Genomic DNA, 23915 nt, shown 5'->3' with positions numbered 1-23915 from the left:
CTTACCTATACCCCCTTCCTGGGTCCTTCATTTCAGTAAAACATGGATTGAAAGTCCAACATACTGTGAAAGGGGGATCTAAATCTGGGTATGCAACACAGAGCGGTGCAGAAGACACTGGGATGAGCTCTCAGTGGCAAGACAAATTTACAGCCAGCACACTGAAAAAAATCTCCTTCTGGCAAGAGAAGAGCAGTGCCACTCTCCAAGCTGGCTCTGCATGTTTTAGACTTGCACGCTGCATGCAAGTCTGAGGAGAGGAGCTTCCCACCCCATCCACCCACATGGAAGGCACCACTGTGCTCCTGCAGCATCTCTGACGGGCTCTCCCAGCAACTTCCACTGGCAAAGGAGCCTGCAGGTTTGTGTCTGCAGGAGGGAAGGAAGCAGAGCCCCAGATCTGGCCGAGATCCTTTCCAGCCATGACTCACTGCTGGGGTCCTTCATTTCAGTAGAAACATGGGTTGAAAGTCCAATATATGCAACACAGAGCGGTGCAGAAGACACTGGGATGAGCTCTCAGTGGGCAAGACAAATTTACAGCCAGCACACTGAAAAAAATCTCCTTCTGGCAAGAGAAGAGCAGTGCCACTCTCCAAGCTGGCTTGGCATGTTTTAGACTTGCACGCTGCATGCAAGTCTGAGGAGAGGAGCTTCCCACCCCATCCACCCACATGGAAGGCACCACTGTGCTCCTGCAGCATCTCTGGCGGGCTCTCCCAGCAACTTCCACTGGCAAAGGAGCCTGCAGGTTTGTGTTGGCAGGAGGGAAGGACACAGAGCCCCAGATCTGCCCCAGATCCTTTCCAGCCACAGAAGAATTACGCTGAATTACGGACCACTGGAGCATTGCAGCAAACCACGCTGCTTCTCAAGAAATGCTGCTTTTTCAGTAAAGATCAGTTGAGATCTGAACCTTAAAAACACCTCAGCTTCAGGGGAAAAGCTCTGAGCAGGGAACTGAAAGGCAAAGCTCCCCTATTCAAATTCCACAATCATCATAACCAGGTGTTCTCCCGTGTCAGGGAAAGCATTCATATATTGAATGATTCAGCCTGGTCCTCCACTGCGCATGTTACCCCAATTTAGAAGGGTTTTCTCCATGAACAACATGGCCCTGTGCTTATTTTGCTAGTTAGCAAGCACATCTGGATTCAAAGCAGAAAACCCACCTTTATTTTACTTATCTCTATTTTCAGGGAAATTTAAGAGTAAACCCATTGCTGTGTTGTTCTAAAAGTTGCCTTAAATACAGAGTATTTTGAAAATGTCCCAGTCCCAAAGCTGGAAGTGCCAAGATAAACTATCTAAATTTTGGTCTGTACTCCCAACTTCCAAGCATTAGAGTTCCACTTCATAGCACCTTTTATTAAATAAGCCCTGATGTCTGACTGTCCTGGGTCAGCACAGGGCAGCTGGAATTAAAGTAAGAGAGCTTCCTTTAGAATTTCATTACTGTTCTAACAAGGCTCCAACAAGCTTCACTCAGTGCCAAGCAGCTCTCCCCTGCTAATCAATATTTTCATTATGATTCTCATTACAGCACTTGCTGCTGTTTATCAGGCAGAGATATCCAGCTCCCCGGGTAGTGAAGCACCTGTCCAAATTATCCACAGGTCCCTTCAGTGACAAACACTGAGCAGCAGTAACACAAACTCAGCAGTGAGCTGGCTGTCAGTAAGCAGAACCTGAAACAGCTCCCAGCACAGGGAGCTCAGCAGCTTTGGGGCAGGCTCTGTCACCTGGGGCACCCAGGGATGGCCCAGCCCCAGCCCAGGGACACCCAGGGATGGCCCAGCCCCAGCCCAGGGACACCCAGGGATGGCCCAGCCCCAGCCCAGGGACACCCAGGGATGGCCCAGCCCCAGCCCAGGGATGTCCCAGCCCATGGTTTCTGCACAGGCAGAGGCAGAAGGCTCAGTAAAGCTCTACAAGCACACTGTGCCCAGCCTGGGGATCAAGGGAGGATCTGGTAATCCCCAGCCCCAGCCAGCACAGGAGCTCTTTGGGATGAGGCACTGGGGTAGAATGTCCCTTGTGATGCGTGAGGGCAGCCTGAACAGCAGTGCTGTGTATGCCCCAGCTGCACTGGGATAACTGGGCAGCTGAGGGTGTGACAGGCCCTGCAGAGTCAGGATTTACAGCCATCTCTCAGGGACACCAGAACACCCTGTTCCTCTCACATGAAGCACAGCACACCTTGTACAAAAGCATGGCCCAGCCTCCACAATAAAACCCAGACACTGGAAATGCTCCTGGGATGTGAGTGAAGACAAATCTGCACCCCTGCTCCATGCCCACACTGAGTGCACAAGAGCTATAACAGCATCAGAGCTGTAACACCACAGACGGGGTCTCAGAGAGGAGAACATGCCCCTGCTACTGGGATTTCTGCTCACAGGCAAAGGATGGACACTGGGAAGTTCCACTGCTGAATGGGGCTGTGTGGAAGGATTAGCTGCAGGGAGCAAGGAAGAGAAACCCTCTCCTCCTGCCTGCTGGGGAAAGGCAGGACAGGAGGTTTGCTGCTGGCAAAGCACAGCCAGGGGAGGGCACAGCCACCCCCTCCTGGGATGTGAGACCCTGCCCAGCCTGCTCAGGGATCCAGCAGCACAAGGGGTGCCTGCCAAGGAGCCACAGCAGCACAGAGCACCAGGAGTGGGTTTACACCCCTTCTGACCCTGTGGGGTGACTGCAGGAGACTGGCGATGCAAAAAGCATCTGGACATTGAGAATTACTCAATGTGACACACACAGTGAACCCCAAACTCTTGTAATTTGTAGTATTTGAAGTGTTTTCACAATGCTGGGTTCATGCAAGCTGTCTGCAAAGAAAAGACAGGACTGAGAAGGTTCCCTAGGAAAGGGAGTTACAGAGTGCCTCCTGTCCTCACACATAACCCCAAACCAAAAAGGAAGGAGTGGGGTACAGTGCAGCACATCCTTACCACTGCACATCCAGGCAGGAGCATTTCTGCCCTGTGTGATGCCAGCTGCAGGCATGCAGAGTGTCAAATGCCAGAACTGTAGGAGCAGGCAGAAAAAGGAAGCAGAGTCAAGTCCGCATTTTCAGTGGTAAAAAGCTTTAAGGTAAATCAGGCAAGAATTATTCATTGCCACTCAGTTGTATTTCAAGAGAATCTTTCAAACTCCTGAAATAATGAAAGGCCCAAATTTCTAACACATTTATCCCATAGCACTGATTAGTAGGGGAGTGTGTGTGTGTTCACACAAGAAGATCACATATATGGAGACAAAATATATCTGATTTAAAGATAGTTATTTTTGGAGCACAGCTGAAAAAAAAAGCCCACAGGAAAAAAAAATCCCTGAAAGCATAATAGGGAGAGGAAACAGCCAGGATGTGAAGCATTAGGGAGAAGTCAATCCAACAGGCACGCCAGGAGATCAGCCATCCTTCCAAAGATCAGGAAAGCTGATGTGCTAGCAGCCAATTTTTGAACTATGCTAATAATAGGTCAGCCAGCAAAGCTGATGCTGCACATTCAGCCAAATCGATGTACAAGCTGCAGGCACCAACACAAGAGACTTTTTTTAATTAAAGAGGCAAAAAGAGAGGGCAGGCTGGACTGTGGCTCTGTTTACTGCTCAGCTGGAAAACACACCCCAGCCCAGGAAGGCACTTGGGGGATGTTGGTCAACTTGGACACAGCTTTCCTTGCTGAGCTATTTAAATTGAAAATTGTAACAGCCAAGCAGTCTCCAGATCATAAAAATCCCTTGCATAAAAATTCAAATTGGCAATTTTCTTGTAACACTCAACATTGACATCCATCTACAGCCAAAGCTTACCAAGGCTCAGTCCTTTTAAACAAAAGGCATCCCACAATCTCATCTCTGCAGCAAAGTCACAGCACATGTCCAAGAGAGGGCAAGGAAAATATCCTCACGTGAGGTAAAATGTTGGGATTGCTCTCAGTGCCTGAGAACTCAGCAGCACATAAATTGGGCTGACTCCAGAGTCACCTGTCTTCAGTTTTTGAGGTTCTTTGGCTTCCTCACTTCAGCAAATGGACCCCACAAAATGTTGTGGATTAAACCCAACATCTTGTTTTCTGTTCCTGCCTCCCTCACAAGAAGGAAGATATTTAGCAGTGGGAAATGCTTATTAGAGGTCTGTGTTTGATGTAGTACCATTTCCCTAATGGGCCTTGAACAATTTCCATGTTTTGAAAGCAGAGAGATTTCCTTTAAATCAGCAGCCTGATGGGAAGCTGACCTCCATGAAATATTTCCTCCCATTTTGACTGTCTGTGGCAATTCCCTGCCACTTTCCCAGTCTTTTTATTCCGCTCACATGTTGACTTTTAAGTTGTTGAGAAAAAAACCATGAGCTTCTTCTCAAGTTCCCGATGCCACCATGGTGCCTCCTGATGCCACACCTCAAATTCATGAATCACAAAGGCTGCAAAACCCAGATTCTTTGCTGTGCCACCTCTATTACTGCACTGTCTGCTTCGGGTTCACTCCCAATTCCCAGTGTCAGTAAGAAGCAAAACCTCAACTCCTCGTCCCAGGGAAGTCCTCATCCAGATTCCCAGGGAAAAGATGAGCAGGAGCTCCACAGAACCCTCTCCACCTTCCAGAGCCTGAAACCCCTTATCCTTAAATTCCCAACTGAAATACAAGCAAAAATCTATTTTTGCTCTCAAAAACCAGGGACAATCCACTTTCAGCTTGGCACTCAGTTCCCAGGAGCAGGAATGGAGAGTTCAGAGCAACACCACTCATTAATGAATTTCACTTTCCCTTCAGTGGGGGAGGATTGTGATCTGATGTCACAAGTGTCCTATGGATAAAAAACTTGGCCAATTTCGCTATTATTTCCCCTTGTGTGCCCGTCTGACACTGGAGAATGTGCAGATGCTAATTGGAGTTTGTTTTTCATTTTTACAGAAGTCCATGGAAAAGCCTCAGATGTAGTAAAGCACTGAGAGCAGAAGGCATCTCATACAGAATTTAAAAAAACCAACATTTTTCCTCATTCAATTAATTGCATTTACAGTTCCAAGTTTAAGGTTTAAGTTATTTAGCTTTTTTTCTGCTGACATGCCAGAGAGAGGTGTGAACACATGTTTAATGATGCACCCCTTCTTGGGGTTTTTAAGGGTTTATGGTTTGGGGTTTTCTAAGTTATTTAGCTTTTCTTCTGTTTACATGCCAAGAGAGAAGTGTGAATGCATGTTTAATGATGCACTTCTTGGATGCTTTCAGTGCTGGGATGCACTACTGAGTAACCTTGCTCTTGAATAAATTAAGCCAACCAGCTGAGATTTGGAGCAGGTATTTTTAAACCTGGTACTAGTAAATATTCCATTCTCATTAAATTACTAGGTGTATTTTCAATATTGATATATTAACTTCAGTCTTTGCTGCATGCTTGTCAAGTGTACTGTAAAGCATATACAGAGGTAACGTAAATGTCATTTCTGACCCATAGGGCAATACAAATACCAACCCAAGTGTTTTACAGCTCTGCTTCAAAAAAGACACAAAAGAACTCTTATGTAAGAGGCAAAATCCCCAGCAGCTGGAAGAAAGCCACACCATCTTCCATTTGGAAGAGGGCAATGGGACTGGCACAGAATTTACAGACGTGCTGCAGGCAGACCCAATCCTCCCCACAGCCCTCGGGCTCCCTTCCCACATTCCCCCTGGCACCGGTCTGGGTTTTCAGGCCCAAAGGACCTGGGATCACATCAGGACAAAGGAGGGAGAGGGCACTCCAAGTCAGAAATCCTCTCCTCTTTCACCCCAAGGAGCCTCATGCAGTCCCACGGCACAGGAGAGCCAGGCACAGGATTCCTGCTGGGGCTGGGGTGCCCAGCTCACATGCTGAGCCTGACCTGCAGGAAGCTGGCACAGCTCTGCCAGGGATGCTCTCACACGACAACGGGCTGTGGACACCACAGAACTGACAGAACAAAGGTGAAAGTGCCTGTGCTCAGCTGGGGCTGGGCTTAGCCAGAACACACAGTGGGAAATACAGGCTGGATATCAGGAAAAAGTTTTTCACACAAAGGGTGATAAAGTTCTGGAATGGCTGCCCGGGGAGGTGGTGCAGTCCCCATCCCTGGGTGTGTTTAACAAAGCCTGGATGTGGCACTGGGGGCCAGGGTTGAGTTGAGGTGTTGAGGTTGGATTGGACTCATTGGTCTTAAAGGTCTCTTCCAACCCAGTGATTCTGTGTGAATTCTGTGGGAAAAAACTGCACAGATGAAGCCTGTCTGCCTTGAGATACAGACAGCCATTCCTGCCAGGCTGAGGGCGAGTATTTCTGTGGCTTCAGCACCCCATTTTCCCTCAAATACACTTAAAACGTTTGATGGGAGTGGTGCCCTGGCCAGCCTGGAGCCGAAGCCCTGGGCTGGGCTCTCCCCACGCTCCAGCTGCAAAGGGCTGAGGGTGATTATTTCTGTGGCTTCAGCACCCCATTTTCCCTCAAATACACTTAAAACGTTTGGAGGGAGTGGTGCCCTGGCCGGCCCGGAGCCGAAGCCCTGGGCTGGGCTCTCCCCACGCTCCAGCTGCAAAGGGCTGAGGGCGAGTATTTCTGTGGCTTCACCATCCCATTTTCCCTCAAATACACTTAAAACGTTTGGAGGGAGTGGTGCCCTGGCCAGCCCGGAGCTGAAGCCCTGGGCTGGGCTGTCCCCACGCTCCAGCTGCAAAGGGCTGAGGGCGAGTATTTCTGTGGCTTCAGCACCCCATTTTCCCTCAAATACACTTAAAACGTTTGGAGGGAGTGGTGCCATGGCCAGCCCGGAGCCGAAGCCCTGGGCTGGGCTGTCCCCACGCTCCAGCTGCAAAGGGCTGAGGAGGGAAGCTCCAGCCTCGCCTCCCCTCCCACAGACATCAGCACTGGCAGTAGCTGCTCAACAAACACTTCCTTCGGACAAACAAGATCATCCTCTGTTTACAGCAGGCAGCAGACACTGCTGCCGGCTGCCAGGAACTGGGCACTTGTGTGGAGTTTCACAGCAGGGCTGCTCAGCCTCCTCTCCTGGGGCAGGGGTGAGGCTGGCTCTGTGTGCTCTCTGCTCTCAGCCTGCTGCCATGCCCCCGCAGCTGCCCAGCTTTTCAAATACAGGGCAATAAACCAGTATGAGAGAGGACAGCACATCAACCATCCCCGGGCTTTTCAACCCCTAAGTGGATGCAGCACAAAAGCAATTAGCTGCTTTGCTCCTTTCCTTGCACAGGGGTAGAATTGCACTGTCAATGGCTAAGTGCCTTCTCCCAACATCCTTTTGATTGCATAACAACTTCCAGACAAAGGATGCAGCAGAAATAACGCTCAAGCTGCCTGACAATCCCTTTTTCTTCTCCTAGTCTGCCTATGCATCCATTCATGTATTTATCCATAGACAGAAATCAGTCTTTGTCTGGCTTTGCTAGCTGGGCTAAACACACCAAATGCTTCCAGCCTCTGCTCATCTCCTCAAAAATGCTTTTGATTATCACTCCTTTTTACTCTGCAGACTCTCTTCACCTGGGTAAATTTTGATTTATCTTTCTTCCACGCTCATGACCAGAATAAGAACAAATAGAAGAAATGGCATTCCGTGTTAAAAGAAAAAAAAAAATCAAGAATTTGAATTATGTTTTAGTCAGGTCATAAAAATACAACACCGCAATGAATATTGTCTGGATTTGCTGTAGTTAAGAAATGTTACCTAAACAATAAGATAAGTAACAGACATAAGCTTGTCACATTAATTAATTTTTCTTTTAAATCCCATGTTGAGAATCATTCAAGTAATAATATGGAATCAGCCAGCAGTCTGCATACAAATGAAGAAAATATTCCAGAATCTTCAGCAATAAAAGAACTTCATACTGAAAAATACAATTAACATCAGAAAGCTGTCCTGCCATCTGTTCAAAACAAAAGGTAGCAAGTGTTCTTGCTGTTACCAGAAAATAGGGAAATGCTATGGATGCCTTGATTTTTGTGGAGGATTACCCTTGCAGATGACAGCGAGGTAAACTGAAATATGCAATGCACAGTGATCAGGTCAAAATGCAGGACACCACATGGGCCTGACCCAGCTGCAGAACTGGAGTTGAATGAAAGGACTGAACAGAAAGTGCTGTCTTTCAGATGTGGCATACCCTGAGTGGGAGGATCTCTGTGGGGCTGAAACTGCAAACCTTGGATTGTCTAGGAGGAGCACAGGGCTCCTAAGAACTGCAAACTGGAGCTAACTTACTTATCAGAGGGCTACAAGGGAAAGCAAGTGAAGAACGCAAACCCTGACCCTGAGCAGCCCTTTGGGCCCTCCTCTGCTGGACCCCTGACCAGGCTGCAGGTGCTGTGAGCATCAGCAGAGCTCCTGGTGGAGGGAGGGAGGGAGAGCTGCTCTGCTCTCCATCCTCACCACAGCTCTGGCTGCACCAGGAGCAGCCTCACGCTGCCCAGACCCACTGCTGCACTTCACCTGCCCTTCCCTGCACCAGAGAGCAAACACAAGAGGAAGGGAACAAGAAAACCATGCCAGAGGCAGCTCAAGCAGCCAAGGAGCTCAGGAGCGCTGTGGGGCTACAGCACCAGCTCTCTAAGCTAAACAAAACACACATTTAATAAATAAAAAACAAAAGCTAAATAAAAAAATACAGTGCTGGGGAGTGGTTTTCTGTTTGTTTTGTTTTTCCCTCCCAGCAGTTCATGTAATTTTTGTGTAACTTTACTAAGGCAACAGCAAGCAAAGGAGGCAGATTCCCGTTTTAGGCAGCACACCTTTGTCCAGGCAGTGATTTTCTGTTCCACAGGGTCTGGCAAGCAGGACACACAAATGGCCTCAGGGATGGCTGCTGCTCAGCCTCATCTGCACACCTTCTGCATTCAGCTCCCAGAAAAACGTGCCTGATCAAGGCAGCTGGCAGCAGGCTGCTCCCACTTCATCACTGGCTTCAGCAAGGCTTATCTTTCCACACACAGAAAATAGCAGGCCTTGCTCGTGACAAAAGCAATTGCTTAAAAAAAATATCATGGGGGAAAAAGAGAAAGTGAGCACATAGAGGGTGTATTGTCCTCGTATTTCTTCATATAGTTCCACTATCGTCACAGGATGACTTCACACAAAGAGAAGGAAATTAAAGAGGATCTCGTATATAACCTCCTTTTTTCATGTCTTTGCAATCTTGCAATCAACACAAACCCAAAGACTCTATAAAAGCAGAAAATGGCATTTCCTTTCCAGTCCTTGCACTATCAGCACCCCAGTAGATATAAATTTACTTTCTTTAAATAGGCACTGCTAGAATGGTGTTTAGAAACAAGCTTCACCTAGTAGTCATGAATTATTAACCAGAAAAAATCCCTCTTGTTCTTTGCAGAGTCTTGATTTGCAAGTTTAAAAATCAAACTGACACTTAAACCTCTTGTATAAATACCCAACCTTTAAAAAATGCTCCGAGCATTATAAATACATTTTTTCATGAATATGAGAACAACAATTCTATAAATAGCTATTCTTCACAGAACTGCTTCGAGACATTGTTTTTACAGACAACAGTAGGAAACTGAAGGAGGTCTAAGCGCCAAACACATTAAAAGTGAAATAAACTCTCCAATCAACTCTGGGCTTCCACTTATTCTTACAAAGTTCATAGTTCTTTTTCAGCTTATACAATTAGTTTATGCAAGGGAAGGAACCAGCCAGAAGGCTGCACCGAGTCCTGGCACAGGCACTGGGTCAGTGTAAAGCAGGCACAGCCTCTGAGGGCACTCACTGCCTGCTCCAGGCAGCAATTTAAAACAACTCTGCCCTGTCAGCAGAGGAACTCACACCACCCACCCCAGCCCTGCAGGAGCACAGGCAGAGGCAGGGTTCCCATTAAAAATCAGAAAATATGGTTTCCAAACAGACTCGCTCCAACCCTGCTCCATCTCCCCTCAGAAGCAAACACAGGAAGATAAATAAACATGATCTAATGTAACAGCAAATTGCCTCCTCAATGTGCCTGCACGTTTCATGGCTGCTGTCTCCTCAAGCTATTTTTGCCCTGGTATCCAAACAAAATCAACAAGAACTGCTGAAAAACAGCCACACAACTGGTACACCAGGATTCTGCAGCCAGAACACCCCAAACACACACCCAGGTTTTTGGCAGATACTCATTCAAGGCCAAGGCTCAAGCAGTACCAAGCTCAACACCATTTTCAACAGGGAGCCAGTACAAACACTCACTTGGCAAGTACTTGAAATTTCACCTCTATAATGAGAAGCTTACTCAGTTTCCAGTTTTGACACAGTGTTCTACAACACCAACTGCAACACTCATTTTCTCTATATTTTATATATTATATTTTATATATAAACCTGTGTACCAAACAAGCTGCACCAAGTGCTCAGGTGCTGCCCTCTTCCCCTGGGTGGGTTTCCTTGAGTCTGCAGCCTCAGCAGCTGGGAGCAGGCCAGAGGTGGCTCAGAGGGGTGGCAGGGATGTGCAAGCGGAGCAGGGCAGGGATGAATCAGGCTCTGAGCTCTCCCAGGCTCAGGGTGAGCTCAGCACAGCGGAATGCTCCTGGAAGTGGCCAGGGAGGACTGGGAAGAGCCTGGTGACGTGGCCACCAGGCATGGCAGGGAGCACTGGCTGCTGAGGGGAATGAATTCAAAGGGAGCTGTGGCCTCTGGGGATCCTGCCACGCACCACAGACAGCATCCTCATGGTGCAGAAGGCAAGAGAAACCACACGCCAACCATGAACCACAGCAGCATCCCAAATGGATCCTCCTTGTCCCTGCCAGGACAACTGTACACCTCACTGGGCATCCCAGCATCAACATGGATGGAATTTACCAAATCTGCCATGCAGCTCTCCAAGATTTGTGCTCAGGGATGAGCCACAGGCTTGCTGTCTTTGCTCTCCAGAAAATACACTGATAAAACACTTGTCTGCTGTGGCAGGACTGTAATCACACCACAGAGAAAAGGAAGAACCATTCTGGAGCTGGAAGCTTTTCTCTTACCTTATTTTGATCTGTCCAGTAGAAGAAAAATCCCTGTGGGTCTGTTCTGAGGATAATTGGAGTCACAACAGTGGAGTCCTGGCAGAGAAAGGACAAACAAAAAATCCATGTCAGCACACAGAACACATAATTATGCACAAGCTGCTCTGCCATCCGTGTTAATGGATTGCAACATCCAGAAATTACCCTGAAGGTATCTCTAGCAAGATGTCACTGGAAGAATTTAGTATCACCTGCCTCATCTCCATTTTTCTGACATAACGTATTTCCATTGCTGTGGAGGCAGCACCTGATAACTGCAGACTTGTCAACACACAGAGTTAACCCAGCAAAGCTGGAAGTGGGTGAAGTTCAACAGCCATAACACCCTGGATGTCAAACTGGAGCCCACCCAGTAAAACATCACAGCTAGGTGTCCACTGCCCACCTTGATCTGACCCCACCTTCAGACAGCAACACTAAATACCTCTAAAATTCACTTTACAAAGGCTGAATTTGCCTAAAAAACACAGAATACCACTCCCTGCCCTAAGACTTTCGTCAGTAACATTCCATTAAAATTTCTCTTTTTTTAATCAAACCATGAAAATTTTAGTAATGAGAATATATCTGCATCCAACCAAACCAACTGGGAATGTCCCAGGTGGGCCCAAAGCTCTGTCACTGACCCCTCATTAAAACACTGCCCTTCCCTAAAAGGACAGACATGCAGAATTTGCAGAATCTTATTCCCCCCCATTTCTTCCTAATTTTTAACATCCTGTACACCTGAGAGTTGGATACTGTTTGAAGAAACATGCAAATTTGGTTTTAAAATATATCAGACCCTGAATAGGGTAGCCACAAGCACCTAAAAAATGGTTCTTAGACCTCCACCATTCAAAAGAGAAAAAACAAAAATCCCTGCTGTAGAGACATAACTCTCCTTTTTTAGCTTATTTCATTGTGTCACATGCAGCTTGTGCATGAAAGTATAAAATGAGCAAAGATAAAGCCTAAGTGTCCTCCTGCTTTTGGAAGAGATACAAGGAACTGCAGGGGGAAAGGGAAGGAGGTGATGGGAAACTGACACAAAGCAATTCTGTCTAGGATTAACTAATTTTGCAGGTTCATCACTTCAAACCAAAGTGGGTTTGATGACACACAGCTATCAGAGTAATGCTTCTGTAGATGTGTAAGATGTTGACTAAAATCAGGCTCAAGAAAGCAGAGGATGAGAGGAAAGGACCTTCAGCATCTGTCAGGTGGCCTAAAGGAAACTTCACCATGACAGGGTGAGTCCTAGTCTGGGAATCTCTGCTCCAGAAAGCTGGTTGGTTGTGCTGGGGTTTGTGTTTGGTTGGGCTTTTCTTTAATTAACCCTGACATCAGGCACAGCACATGAATGTGCTGATGAACAGGAGGATCTGAGGAAAACTTTGCACATGTATTGGTGCTGGATGTGCCTCAGGAACTGCTCCACGCAGCCAGCAGCAGCAATAAAAGCCATGTGCATCATGCTTTATATGCTCTGCACATTAATTATCACTCTTGTAAAGCCCTGACATCAAATGCCACGCTCAGTTCTGGGTGTGGAGGCACAGAAATAAACTTTTTGAGGCAGCTCTGCAAGTCCTTCCACCCAGTCCAGAGTAAAGCAGAGGCCTCTGTCACCTGGGACAGGTCTCTTGCTTTTATACCACTCTGCAAAGGCAGGGAACTCTCAAAAGGACTCCTGAAAAAACCTTTTGCAATATACATTCAAGCAAAGCAGCAGTTCAAGGCTCTGAAGTAGGTATTGGCTTCAACCAACAACTGTCTGGTGCATTTATTTACAAACAGTATTGTACTGGTAAGGAAGGGCTGTGGTTTATGACCCATAAGACACACCTGCAGTCATTTATGAGTATCCTGAAGCCCATTAATTCAGTTTCCTCACCCAAAGAGCTGACCTCATAACTCTCCTGAACAGACTGACCAACCCCACACCACTCTGAAGAAAAGGGTTATGGACAGAGCACAATAGAGGAGGAGGAAAATTACAATAACAAACAAAATACCAAGGACAAACAAATCAGGGGCAAACATTCATATCTCCCCATACCCACTCAGATGTAAAAGTGAGAATAAAACAGAAAAAAAGTGTGTTGCTCATCTCTGAAGCTTAAGGGTTTGGAAATTTAATTGTGTAGTAGGAGAGTAGCCTATATCCATCCCTTTGGATATTAACACAGCAGCCCCTTGAGCAGCAGGCCAGACCCCTGGGGCAATTCCAAGTACATAAAAAAGGTACAGGATGGGATGACCAAGGCACAAATCAGCTGTGACCAGAAGGGGTAGAGGGAAAAGAGAAAGGGAGAGTGTCCCAGTCAAGGGTACCAATGCCTGTGGGTATCAGATTTTTAAATTCCACCCCTGGGTGCTCATGCCAAGCTGTGCTTTGGTTTCCCAGAGCCTGCCCCTGCCAAGTCCTGGAAAAAGAGTGGCCCTAACCTGGCTGGCCCAGGTGCTGTGTACCACACCAGCCTCAGCTTGAGACAATCATTTTCCTGAAGGGCTTTTAATTTCACCTTTAGATGTCCTCTACATTTTTCTTTGCTGACTTAGGGCCAATTCTCCACTTTCCTCCAATTCCACAGCCTCAAAGGAGTAATGTGGCTGTTCTCTACTTACTCCATTAAGTTGCCTCCTAATTGGCTGCTCAACTTCAGAGCCTGCATTAGCAACGTTCATTGTTTTGTACTTTGAAACAAAGATTGCAACTTGATGCCCAGAAAGTGCCACAAGGAACTCTGGGCTCCCCACCAGCCAGGCACAGCAGAACACAGCACAGAGGATCGATGGACAAACCCATAATTAAATGGCTGCTTCAAGGTCTGATTGTAAGAGTGGGGCCCTCAGACTTCATGTAACACCAGTGAGCAAAGAGTGCCACTCCACTCCATTGCTACTGAGCAGTAAAGATCATCACGTAGATAATTAGTGAGGAGGTGAAAACTTGGGTTTAGCTCCTTTCTGACCATACTTATCAGAGCAGCACCATGACCTGGCTGTGCACAAGGTGGAACCTTTTACTCCATGACCACGAGCCAGAAGAGCTTGTGTTTTAATAAATCACATATAGGTAATGATGATGTTTCTCAGAAACAGCTGCAGTCAAAATTCACATCAACAGATTTTAAAAAGAAAAGCAGAGCAGCCTCTGTCCTCAGCTCTTCTGACAGATGGGGCTCATGACACTGCCTTATTAAGGCTGGCTGCTCTTTCCTGGGTTTGCCTCAGATTTTCAGAGACACTGAACATCCCCAAATATAACCTGAAAACTTCTACACATCATTATTTCACTTGCTTGAATCTTCTGGAAAATTTCTGCCAAACTGCTTTGAAACACAAAGCTAAGAAGTATGGACTCTTTGTGGCAGAGGCAAAATATTCCTGAACATTTCTTTCACTTGGGCCAAAGAGCCTAAAATCTGGCTGAGCAAAGGTGCAAGACCTGGGGACAGCCCCTAAAAGGAGCTCTCTTGCCACCCCACACGTCAGGTGGGTTCCAGGCCTGGGGGAAGCAGAGAAGGAGCAAAGGAGAAGGGACAGCAGAACCTCAGATTCCACAGGGCCAGCAGACACATTAGCTGAGAATTCCAGAATACACTGAGTGTGCCCAGACTGGAGCTAAACAGGATTATAAACAGGATTACCCAGACAACCAGAACCATGGGATTCCTCAGGCTGACAGCTGAGCTACCAGTGGAAGGGAGAAAGTGAACCCCTGAAATCATCTGGAAGGGCAAAGATCCCCTCTTTCACTGAGGGCAGAGGAACCAGACCTGCCACAAGTGAGCAGGCTGCAAAGAACAAAGTGCTGGGGAAGGTGACGTGAGTGCTGGAAGGACCAAAAAAAAAAATCCAAACTGGAATTGATCTTACAGAAGTGCAAAATGAAATTCCACTTGTTCAACAGGAACATGCAAGAAGATATCCTTCACTATCAGAGTTGTTAAACCCTGGAGAAGCTTTGGTGGTGGCACCACAGGACAGAAATCCTCATTCTGCTGCTCAAACACTGCAGGTTTCAGAGACCTGCCTCAGGAGGGATTTCTCAGAAGTCTGTCCTACCCCAAGCCATCTCTCAGGACATCCTCACACTCCAGCTGATGAGCCTCTTACTGCATTTGTTTGCAGTCCCTAAACGCTGCAAGCTAAGCAGTCAAAGACAGAATAAAGGGAGAACTTCCTGGCTGGCATTTCACTGCCTTTGCTCTGAAGATTTTCACCATGGCCAGAGAGTTCTTGTGTGATGCTGAGAAAATAATTTAAACCAGTCTGCTCATCAGCACAAATGCTGCCTTCTGATTTTGAGAGAACTGGAATTATATTTCCACATTTCATTTTCTAATTTTCAGAGATGGTGAGCTCAAATTCAGCTGAAATCACTGGGGAGGCACTCTGAACATCTGACAGTGTGACACTGCAGGCTGAAAATTAGGTCCAAGGTCTCTAATCACAGATTAAAAATCAGGAGATTTTTAATGTTGGTCTTTTTTTGGCTCTAAAACAGTATAACTAAAAACTGAAAATTTTGTCATTCAATGGGCCTCGTGAAAATAAATTAAAAAGTGCTTATGAAGCATTTACTTTATAATAGATCAAAGACTGCATAGTTAGAAATAGACTGCAAGAGCTAATTGTGTGTTAACTGTGTACCACTCCAGGTTTTGTTAAAAAAACAAAAGTCTTGAGCATTCAAACACTGAAGTGGGGAAAGCACACAGTGCCCAAGCCAAGTCACAGTTAACTTCCCTCTCCCAAAGAATGCTCACTTGTTTAGGAGCTGTATTCTGGTTTTCACTTTCCCATGTATCCACCGACACTCCCAAGGGCTCCAGAACTCCACTAACAGAGATGTCATCTATGGCTTGAACAGCAGCTCTTCCCAGGCAGGCATTTAACCCATCTGCAGCAGATCCAAATCTTATTTTCCCCCCACATTTAAGTTATAAAGAGCTTTCCAACAGAGTTAACCAAGTTCAGGCTTTCCAGTTTACTAAATATTAACTCTTAGAAATTGCAAATTCCATCTCCTGTGTTGCAAAAGGCCAAAATAACAACTTACACTCATTCAGACAAAACACTTTGAAATAGCCCAGAGCTGATACTTGTTTACTACATAAAGATTAGCAACAAAGAAAAAACAACAAAAACTCTGGAATGCCGGACTTGACCTCTTCACTCCAGACTGAAAGTGTTCACAAAAAAAAAAAATAAACTCTTCAGCTTATTGTTTTAGTTTTATACACACAGAACAATGGTGTCTCATTTTTCATGTCCTCACTAATGTACTGGAGTGGCAGGCTTGCGCACAGTTTAAAAACAAACAAAAAAAGGCAGGGGGGAAAAAAGTTACTTAAAATAACTTCTGAAAAATTCCAAGTTGTTTATTCATTTCATCTCAGCTTACCAATAATAAAGATTCTCTGATGTTATGTTTACTTGTAAGGTCAAAGGGGATACTCTTGATAGTCTTCTTTAAAACATTCTAAACAGATAAAGAAGCCTGCAAATCTCCAGAGCGTTCACTTGGAGCTTGAAAATGCTTTATTAAGACAAAATGCTCTAAGAGAAAGGCATTAAAAAAACCTTAAAAGACCTGGGTTCTATTTTGCTGCTCACCTGGGGAAGTTCTGTAGCCACTAAGCAATGCTACCTGTCAGGAGGCTTGCTGCAGTAATCCAAGGTTTAGAAAAAAAGGTGTGGCTAGAAAATTGGAATCCTGGCCCTCGATTTAGGTAGAATTCACCTTAGCAACACACTTCACTTAAAAGTGAAAGTAAATAGTGTGAGCCACAGAGAGATCAGTCAAAATCTTTATGCAAAGTACATATTATCACTAGGGAAGATAAGAAAGCCTTTAAAGCATGAAATGAAAACAAACCTATTTTTGAACGTACACCATCATATTAACTTGCTACAGCGTGCCAATTACAGCTCTCAGAAAATATCAGCTCAGCTGTGCTCGGGCTGTTGAGCTACTTAAAGACTCAGTTATGTCTATCTTGTTCCCACTACAGGCCAGATAAAAACAAGGAAAGTCAGCCAGGGCAGATTTCTGCCCTCAAGACAGATAATTCCTGCAAGAAGTTGCTCTTTGTACTCAAGCTTCCTTATCCTTCTCAGCCTAGCAACGCATTCTGCTACGTTAAGCTTCAACTCTTACCAAAAAAGTTTCACCTGTGAACTTAATTGCATTTTTTTTATTAAAGAACTTCAATGTCCCATCAGGAAATGCTGCTACAAGCACAGCAGAGGGGATCCAGCCAGTCCCTCCCCAGCTCTCTCCAGGAACACATGAGCACAGCTGTCCAAAGCCAGAGCAGCAGTCAGCCGGCTCAGAGCCTCTCCCAGCACTCAGGGAGAAGCAGCTACACAGGCTCAACTCACGAAACAACTTGAGGCAACCACTGTCTGACCCAGGAACACACATGGACACAGCCACAAAAAAGGCCAAAGCAGCCAGGCACATTTATCTTGCACAGATTCCAAGAGCAGCTATTTCTGCTCCGTGCCTTGCGAATCCAGAACTGCACACCGAGAGCAAGAGATCATCCTGAAATTTGCTTTCTGACCTGGAATGCTGTTACAGAACACAACACAAACAGTGTGAGCAGAAGCAAAGTTACAGGACAACAATGAACTGTTTGACTTAGTGCTCCACACCCCGATCCCAAAAGGAATTTGTGAACAGTGTATTGGGCATTGGATGGTGGGAGCAGCACTACATCCAATCTCAAGGCATGAAAGTGACTTGTCCTCCAAAGCCAGGCCCTTTTAATTGATGCTAATGCTTTCCCAATGTAGAAACTGAGGATGGCCTGCAGAGGAGATGGAGTTCCAAGCCTCCCACCTGCCCGTCTGTGATGGGGAGGGGCTGATGTGAGCCCCTCTCTGCACTCCACGGAGCCCAGGCCCAGCATTTCCCCTTCAGCTGGAGCATCCCCACGGGCAGGGCAGCAGGCACTGGATGAGGCTCGGGGTGACACGCAGCAGGTTTTGGTGCTGCTCCTCAGGGAGGGCTCATGAGAACTGTCAGCACCACATCAGCACCTCAGCTCCCGACCAGGCACAGAGCAGCAGAGGCTCAGGATGGGGGTCCATACACAGCCTGGTTTGCAGGTCTGCACCAGCACAGCTTTTGTCAGGCTGTTGTGCACACCTTGCACAGCGTCCTTCTCAAAGCTGGCAAACACTTTCTGTAATGCCACTCCACACAGCACAGCATTCTTTCAACGCCTCTCACACTCTTGTTTCAATGCTTCCAGCATGCCCATTTAAAAATTCTCAGTGGTTTAAAGCTCAAATAAAAAGATTTTGCTTTGGGCTGAAACTTGGTACGAGTGGTAAGAATTCACAACAACCACTTCTGCTTCGTGAAATGCAAAGCAGAGTCAGTAGGACCATCTTCAAACTGCAACCCAAAACAGCAGGGAAGGGGACAACAAGGAGAGGACAGAGGCTGCCCCAATGCACAGGTGAAGTGCAAGAACTGAACTCCCACTCTCACACAGTGAAAAGAAATGGTACATAACAAACACCAGAGTGTGAGCCAGAGTGGCAGAGGAGACTTCCTTCCCTTGAAACCTCGGATTTTGTGGGGCTTCCACTGCTGAGTGCACAACAGGCAAGACAGAAGGGCTGAGGGGTGGGAAATGTGCAGCTACACACACAGTGCACGGTCAACAATGAGTTAATGCTGGAATTCTTCATCACAGTGTGCCTAAAAGGCATCGGCTTTCACAGGGCTGCCAATGAACAAACTCACTAAACACAACAGGACTCAACTCACACACTCCAGGTAACACCTGTGGGCTGCCGAGTAGCACCTTTAACCCAAAATACAGGTATTTCTCCAGAATTTAGCCATGTTTCATTACTGCAGCCTTCAGGTTTACAGTTTTAAATCCTTTTACCATCTAGCCTGTAGCAGGCAGTTATCTAGTGAACATCCACTGTGCATGGAGAACACCTCTTCAGCTTTTAATTCTACCTACACAACTACTATTTGGGAAACAGCACTAATAACTTCAGCTGGTGTCTGATGGCTTGGGCTTTCAGTCTGCAGACTCAAGTCATCGTTAACTCGACCTCTGCATGCACACGCAGAAATTCCTTGGTAACTTACCAAAAATAAAACAATAACTGAAATGACAAGGCTGCCTTTTCCTACCCTAAGGAAAATGTCAACCAAAAGAAAACGTTTTCTCATTCAAGCCCAGCTCCTGAACATGCAGAACCTGTATCAAGCCACAGTTTGGTACTGTGGACAAGGTCAGTTTGCTGAGCCTTTTAGAAATGTGTTAGCTTATTACTGTAAATAAAACTTCACACCACAAGTTGTTTGGTTTCTGATGTTCTCTTTCTCCTTGAGAGTGTTTATCACAGGTTTACAGGGGTCAGGCTCACACATTTGGCTGCTGGACAGGCTGAAAGCAGAAGAGCAAGATATAACAAGCCAAGAGCAGCGGTTCCACATGAAGTGCTCCTTCTCCCTCGCTGCTGTCCCACAGTTGTTGCTGTGGACCTCTTGAGCACAGCCAAGCCCACGGCAAACACACAGAGCTCTGAAAACAACTCCTTCTCAACACTTGTGCCATTCAGACTGCCTGTCTTGTCTCCCAACCATCTCTGTGCCTCGGCTCGAGTCTCACGGTGCCTCTGTGAGCACTCTCAGACTTTCTGGGGCACCTGCTCCTCGCGTACACCTGAGACACAAACAGCCAGTGCTGGGCTGCCGGAGCAAACGCCAGCAGAGCACTCACCCTGCTCTCCTTCTCGGCAGGCTTTGAACACGACAACTCTGCCGTTTAGCTCTTCCTTTCCTCCGAAACTGTCCCGGGCACGGCCAGCATGCCAAGGAAGACATCCCCGCTGCCCAACAGCTGCTCTGCCAAAGCCGAGGTGGAAACCACGCTCCTTTCCTACGTGAGGCTGTACAAACGTCAGCACAGGGAAAGCAGATGGGATGGCGAGGCAAGCCAAGGCAGAAGGGTGTCTTCTGCGGAGGAAGTAAAGTGACCAAGGGTACCCGAACCGGGAGAACACACCGGGGCTTGACAACTCCGCCAGAACGAGAGACACAGCGAGAGCAGCGGGAGCCAGATGGCAGAGGAGAGGCTGGGAGGAGGAGGAGACGGGAGGTGGAAGGCGAGACCAGGCTGAAACAACTATGTTACCAGGACAGGGGTGGCACCGAGCACACCGAAACGCGGCAGAGGAAGGCGCTCTCCCGAGCAGCCAGCCCCACACGGCCGAGCGCGATCCCACAGCACAGCCTCGCACAAAGTTTGTCCGGCGTTCGGCTGTGGGCTCCACAGCGCCGGTTCCACAGCGCCGGTTCAGCCCCGGCCGGCGGGGCAGCCTCCGAGGGAGGGCCCGCCGCCCTCCCGCCCGATCGCCCCGCCGTGCCCCTGTGCTACTCACATCGTCCCACTTGACGAATTTGACGCCTTTCTTGAGGGTTTCGGAGACGCAGACGGGCTTGAGCTGCAGAGCGTGCACGCCTGGCTGTGCCCCGGCCATCTGCACCGCATGGACGCGCTGGCTGTGCCCCGGCGCGGAGGAGCCGCGGCAAGCGGCGCTGCAGGAGGGACGCCGGAAACCCGGCGGAGAGGCCGGCACAGGCGCCGGGAGCGGGCAGGGAGGCGGCTGCCCGGGCGGCGAGGGCGAGACGCTTCACTGGCGCTGGCCCAGGGAGCTGGCGCGGCAGCGGCCGGGGCGAGCCATGCGGCGGCACATCCTCTATATACCGCCGGCCCGCCCGCTCCTCTCACACACACGCACGCACGCAGGGCACGGAGCCGCGGCGCTGCCCGCTCCGCTCGCTCCCTCCCTCCTCCCGCCCCGCCGCTCCTCCTCCCGCCCCGCCAGGCTCGGCCCCCGAGGCTCCCCGCGCCCAGGGCAGCGCCGGCGGCGCCGCGGCGCCACCTCCCGGCACCGGCACCGACCGGCAGGGACACGGCACCGACCGGCAGGGACACGGCACCGACCGGCAGGGACACGGCACCGACCGGGCAGGGACACGGCACCGGCCGGGCAGGGACACGGCACCGGCCGGGCAGGGACACGGCACCGGCCGGGCAGGGACACGGCACCGGCCGGGCAGGGACACGGCACCGGCCGGGCAGGGACACGGCACCGGCCGGGCAGGGACACGGCACCGGCCGGGCAGGGACACGGCACCGGCCGGGCAGGGACACGGCACCGGCCGGGCAGGGACACGGCACCGGCCGGGCAGGGACACGGCACCGGCCGGGCAGGGACACGGCACCGGCCGGGCAGGGACACGGCACCGGCCGGGCAGGGACACGGCACCGGCCGGGCAGGGACACGGCACCGGCCGGGCAGGGACACGGCACCGGCCGGGCAGGGACACGGCACCGGCCGGGCAGGGACACGGCACCGGCCGGGCAGGGACACGGCACCGGCCGGGCAGGGACACGGCACCGGCCGGCAGGGACACGGCACCGGCCGGCAGGGACACCCGGGAGCGGGACAGCACGCGTGAGGCTCCGGCACCGCTCCGCCATGCCCAGCACGGCAGCCAGGGTGAGCGTCCCTGCGACTCGTCTCACCGAGAGATGCCACCCACGGTGACATTCAGCGCTCCTGGCCGCGTTAGAAGGGACCCGTGGAGATCACCCAGCCCAGCATCCCCTCCAAGGCAGGGGCACCTGGGGCAGGTGACACAGGAACGTGTCCAGGTGGGTTTGGGATGTCTCCAGAGAGACCCCACAGCTCCTCTGGGCAGCTGTTCCAGTGCCCCACCACCATCAACATATAACTTCTCCCTCCTGTTGAGTGAAACTTCTTGGCTTTTAGTTTTGACAGAACTGGTTACTTCAGTTATGGCAAAAGCAAGGGACAGCGCTGAGCCCGCACAGCGATGCCAAAAGAGGAACAACTTTTAATTGAAAGAGTGGCACAAACAATTCCCAAAGCTGCGTGCTTTCAATACACAGAAACTGCTTTACCACAGCTTTTTGATCTCGTAAGATGAAGAGGCTTCCTCAGAACAAAGGAATGTGACCTTAATTCAGTTTTAGGTGTACTCAGCTCAGAAGACAAAGATGGAAAAACATCCTCTCACCCAGCAAAATTCTGAATCCAGAGGTCTTAAGGAAAATGTTTTTGAAGAACAAAACACTCCACCAATGACATCTCTGTTAGAGCCCCTGTGCAATCATAAAGCATCAGATGACACAGCACATGAGATTTCCAATTTCTCTGTAGGGGTTTCCAACTGACCCTTGGGATTTAGGGGCAGCAGGCCAAACTTTTGCTATAGACAAAGCAAATTGCACAGAAAAAAAATACATTCAAAGACATTTAGTTTGGAGGAATGATATTTCAAGAGTACTAAGTATTTTTTTCTTCAGTCTGTGTGGAGATATTAGTTCTGGGTTTTTAATTAAAAAGCTACAAAACGGGCATATTGAACTGCTGATTTGCTCTTGCAATAAAGAGTTGCTAAAGTTTTTCCTCTGGGCCTTGTCCAGATTCTTCCCCTTCAGTGAATGGCTTTTGATTGCCTTTAGTGGGAGGTCAATCTGCTCCTTGACCATAGCCCGTGCAGGCAGCAGACACATTTCAAGGCCAATTGACCCACTGGATCTATTTTTTGTTCTTATTAACCTTCCCTGCAAACGTGGGTGTCGCAGCAGTCAGGATGAGAGCCTGCTCTCTCCTGCTGGGCTGTAATTCCCAGCCATTTGCCATGACTTAAAGCAGCAAGAACCAATTCTGCCTTTGGCTGCACTGACGGATGGGGTTGCTCCATGATGGGGGAAAAGGGAGAGATTTCCAGGGCCATTTTCACAACAGCCTTTTCATCTCATTTCATACAGCATACATAAGAATGAAAGTGCTAAAATCCCCAGAAAATAAGAGCAGAGAGTACTGGTGCTACAGCACTTACTCATGATCCTTAAAGCCCTTGCATTCCCAGCAATCTACTGAAATCAGATCTTGGGAAGATGGAAACCTGCCAGGGATGGTGGCATTCCTGTGGCACTTGTCTCAACAAACCCACAAATCCACTTTCACTTGGCCTGGCCTCACAGTCTTTGTCAGGGAAAAGCAAATCACAATTTATGATACCTCAGGATTTATGATGAAGCCAGAGGCTCCCAGCAACCATTGATCTGAAGATGGAAGAAATGGGGCTGTGGGTTAGGATAGGTTCTGGTGCCTGTCATTACAGAGATGAACTTTTGTCTGGAGCAACTCTGTGGTTTTTCAGACTTGAGTATTTTAATCTGATAGTATTTGAAGAGAAAACACCTTTCATAGGGCAGGTATCTAAGGAAGTTTCCATCCAAAGGAAGAAGCGGCGCAAAAGGAAATGGCATTATGCCTGGGCCTTTAAAATAACAGCTCTGGAAAGCACTTATGATTCAGCGTGTGCTGAAATCCTGGGCTCTGTGAAGGCAGTGGGAATTTCAGTTTCAACCCAGATAGCTGGCTCATGTGTTACTGCCACTGCTTCGCTGGCATCTGCTGCAGCAAGGAGCACATCTCTTGGTGCCTAGCACGTACTGCAAACACAAACTCAGAGCCTGTCTCAACCGAGTTCCTTTTCCACAAAGCTTGGGATCAGCAACCTGGAGACCAGCTCCACTCAGCAGGATTGTCACACCCAGAAAGAGTACAATCCTTAAATGATCGGACCAAGCCTCGCAAAAGAAGAGCCAGGCACTTCCTCCAAAGCCTCAGTTAAACATCTAAATGCTTATCTTCTATTCCTTCTTCACTCAGCCTCTTCCAGGTCCAGGAGTGAAGGAAATATGTGGTGTTAGAAAAAACCCACTCAGAAATAGGTTTATTCAAGTGGTTATTCCAAATCATACAAATCAGATGTGATACCTGCTGCTCTCACGTTGCTGCAAGA

At 48.4% G+C, this 23915-nt stretch overlaps 1 protein-coding gene across 5 annotated transcripts in view; it reads right to left on the bottom strand.

Moving 5' to 3' along the window:
• The window catches only part of PLCB1 (phospholipase C beta 1), a 332913-nt gene extending 312032 nt beyond the window's left edge, over positions 1–20881 (bottom strand). For all 5 annotated transcript variants that reach the window (XR_010359722.1, XM_064415692.1, XM_064415693.1 and 2 more), the window contains exons 1-2: positions 20450–20881; positions 10997–11074 (exon numbers count right to left, since the gene is read on the bottom strand). Coding sequence is in view for 4 of the 5 variants with exons in the window: in XM_064415692.1 (XP_064271762.1) it covers positions 10997–11074; positions 20450–20548 (177 nt within the window). In the remaining variant the exon portion in view is untranslated. The remainder of the gene's footprint in view (positions 1–10996; positions 11075–20449) is intronic.
• Between the last annotated feature and the right edge of the window lie 3034 nt (positions 20882–23915).

Source organism: Passer domesticus, chromosome 3 (genome assembly GCF_036417665.1).
Source record: "Passer domesticus isolate bPasDom1 chromosome 3, bPasDom1.hap1, whole genome shotgun sequence".
Classification (NCBI taxonomy): Eukaryota; Metazoa; Chordata; class Aves; order Passeriformes; family Passeridae; genus Passer; species Passer domesticus.
Note: the sequence above shows the minus strand (reverse complement) of the source record. Positions and strands in the feature narration are given on the sequence as shown.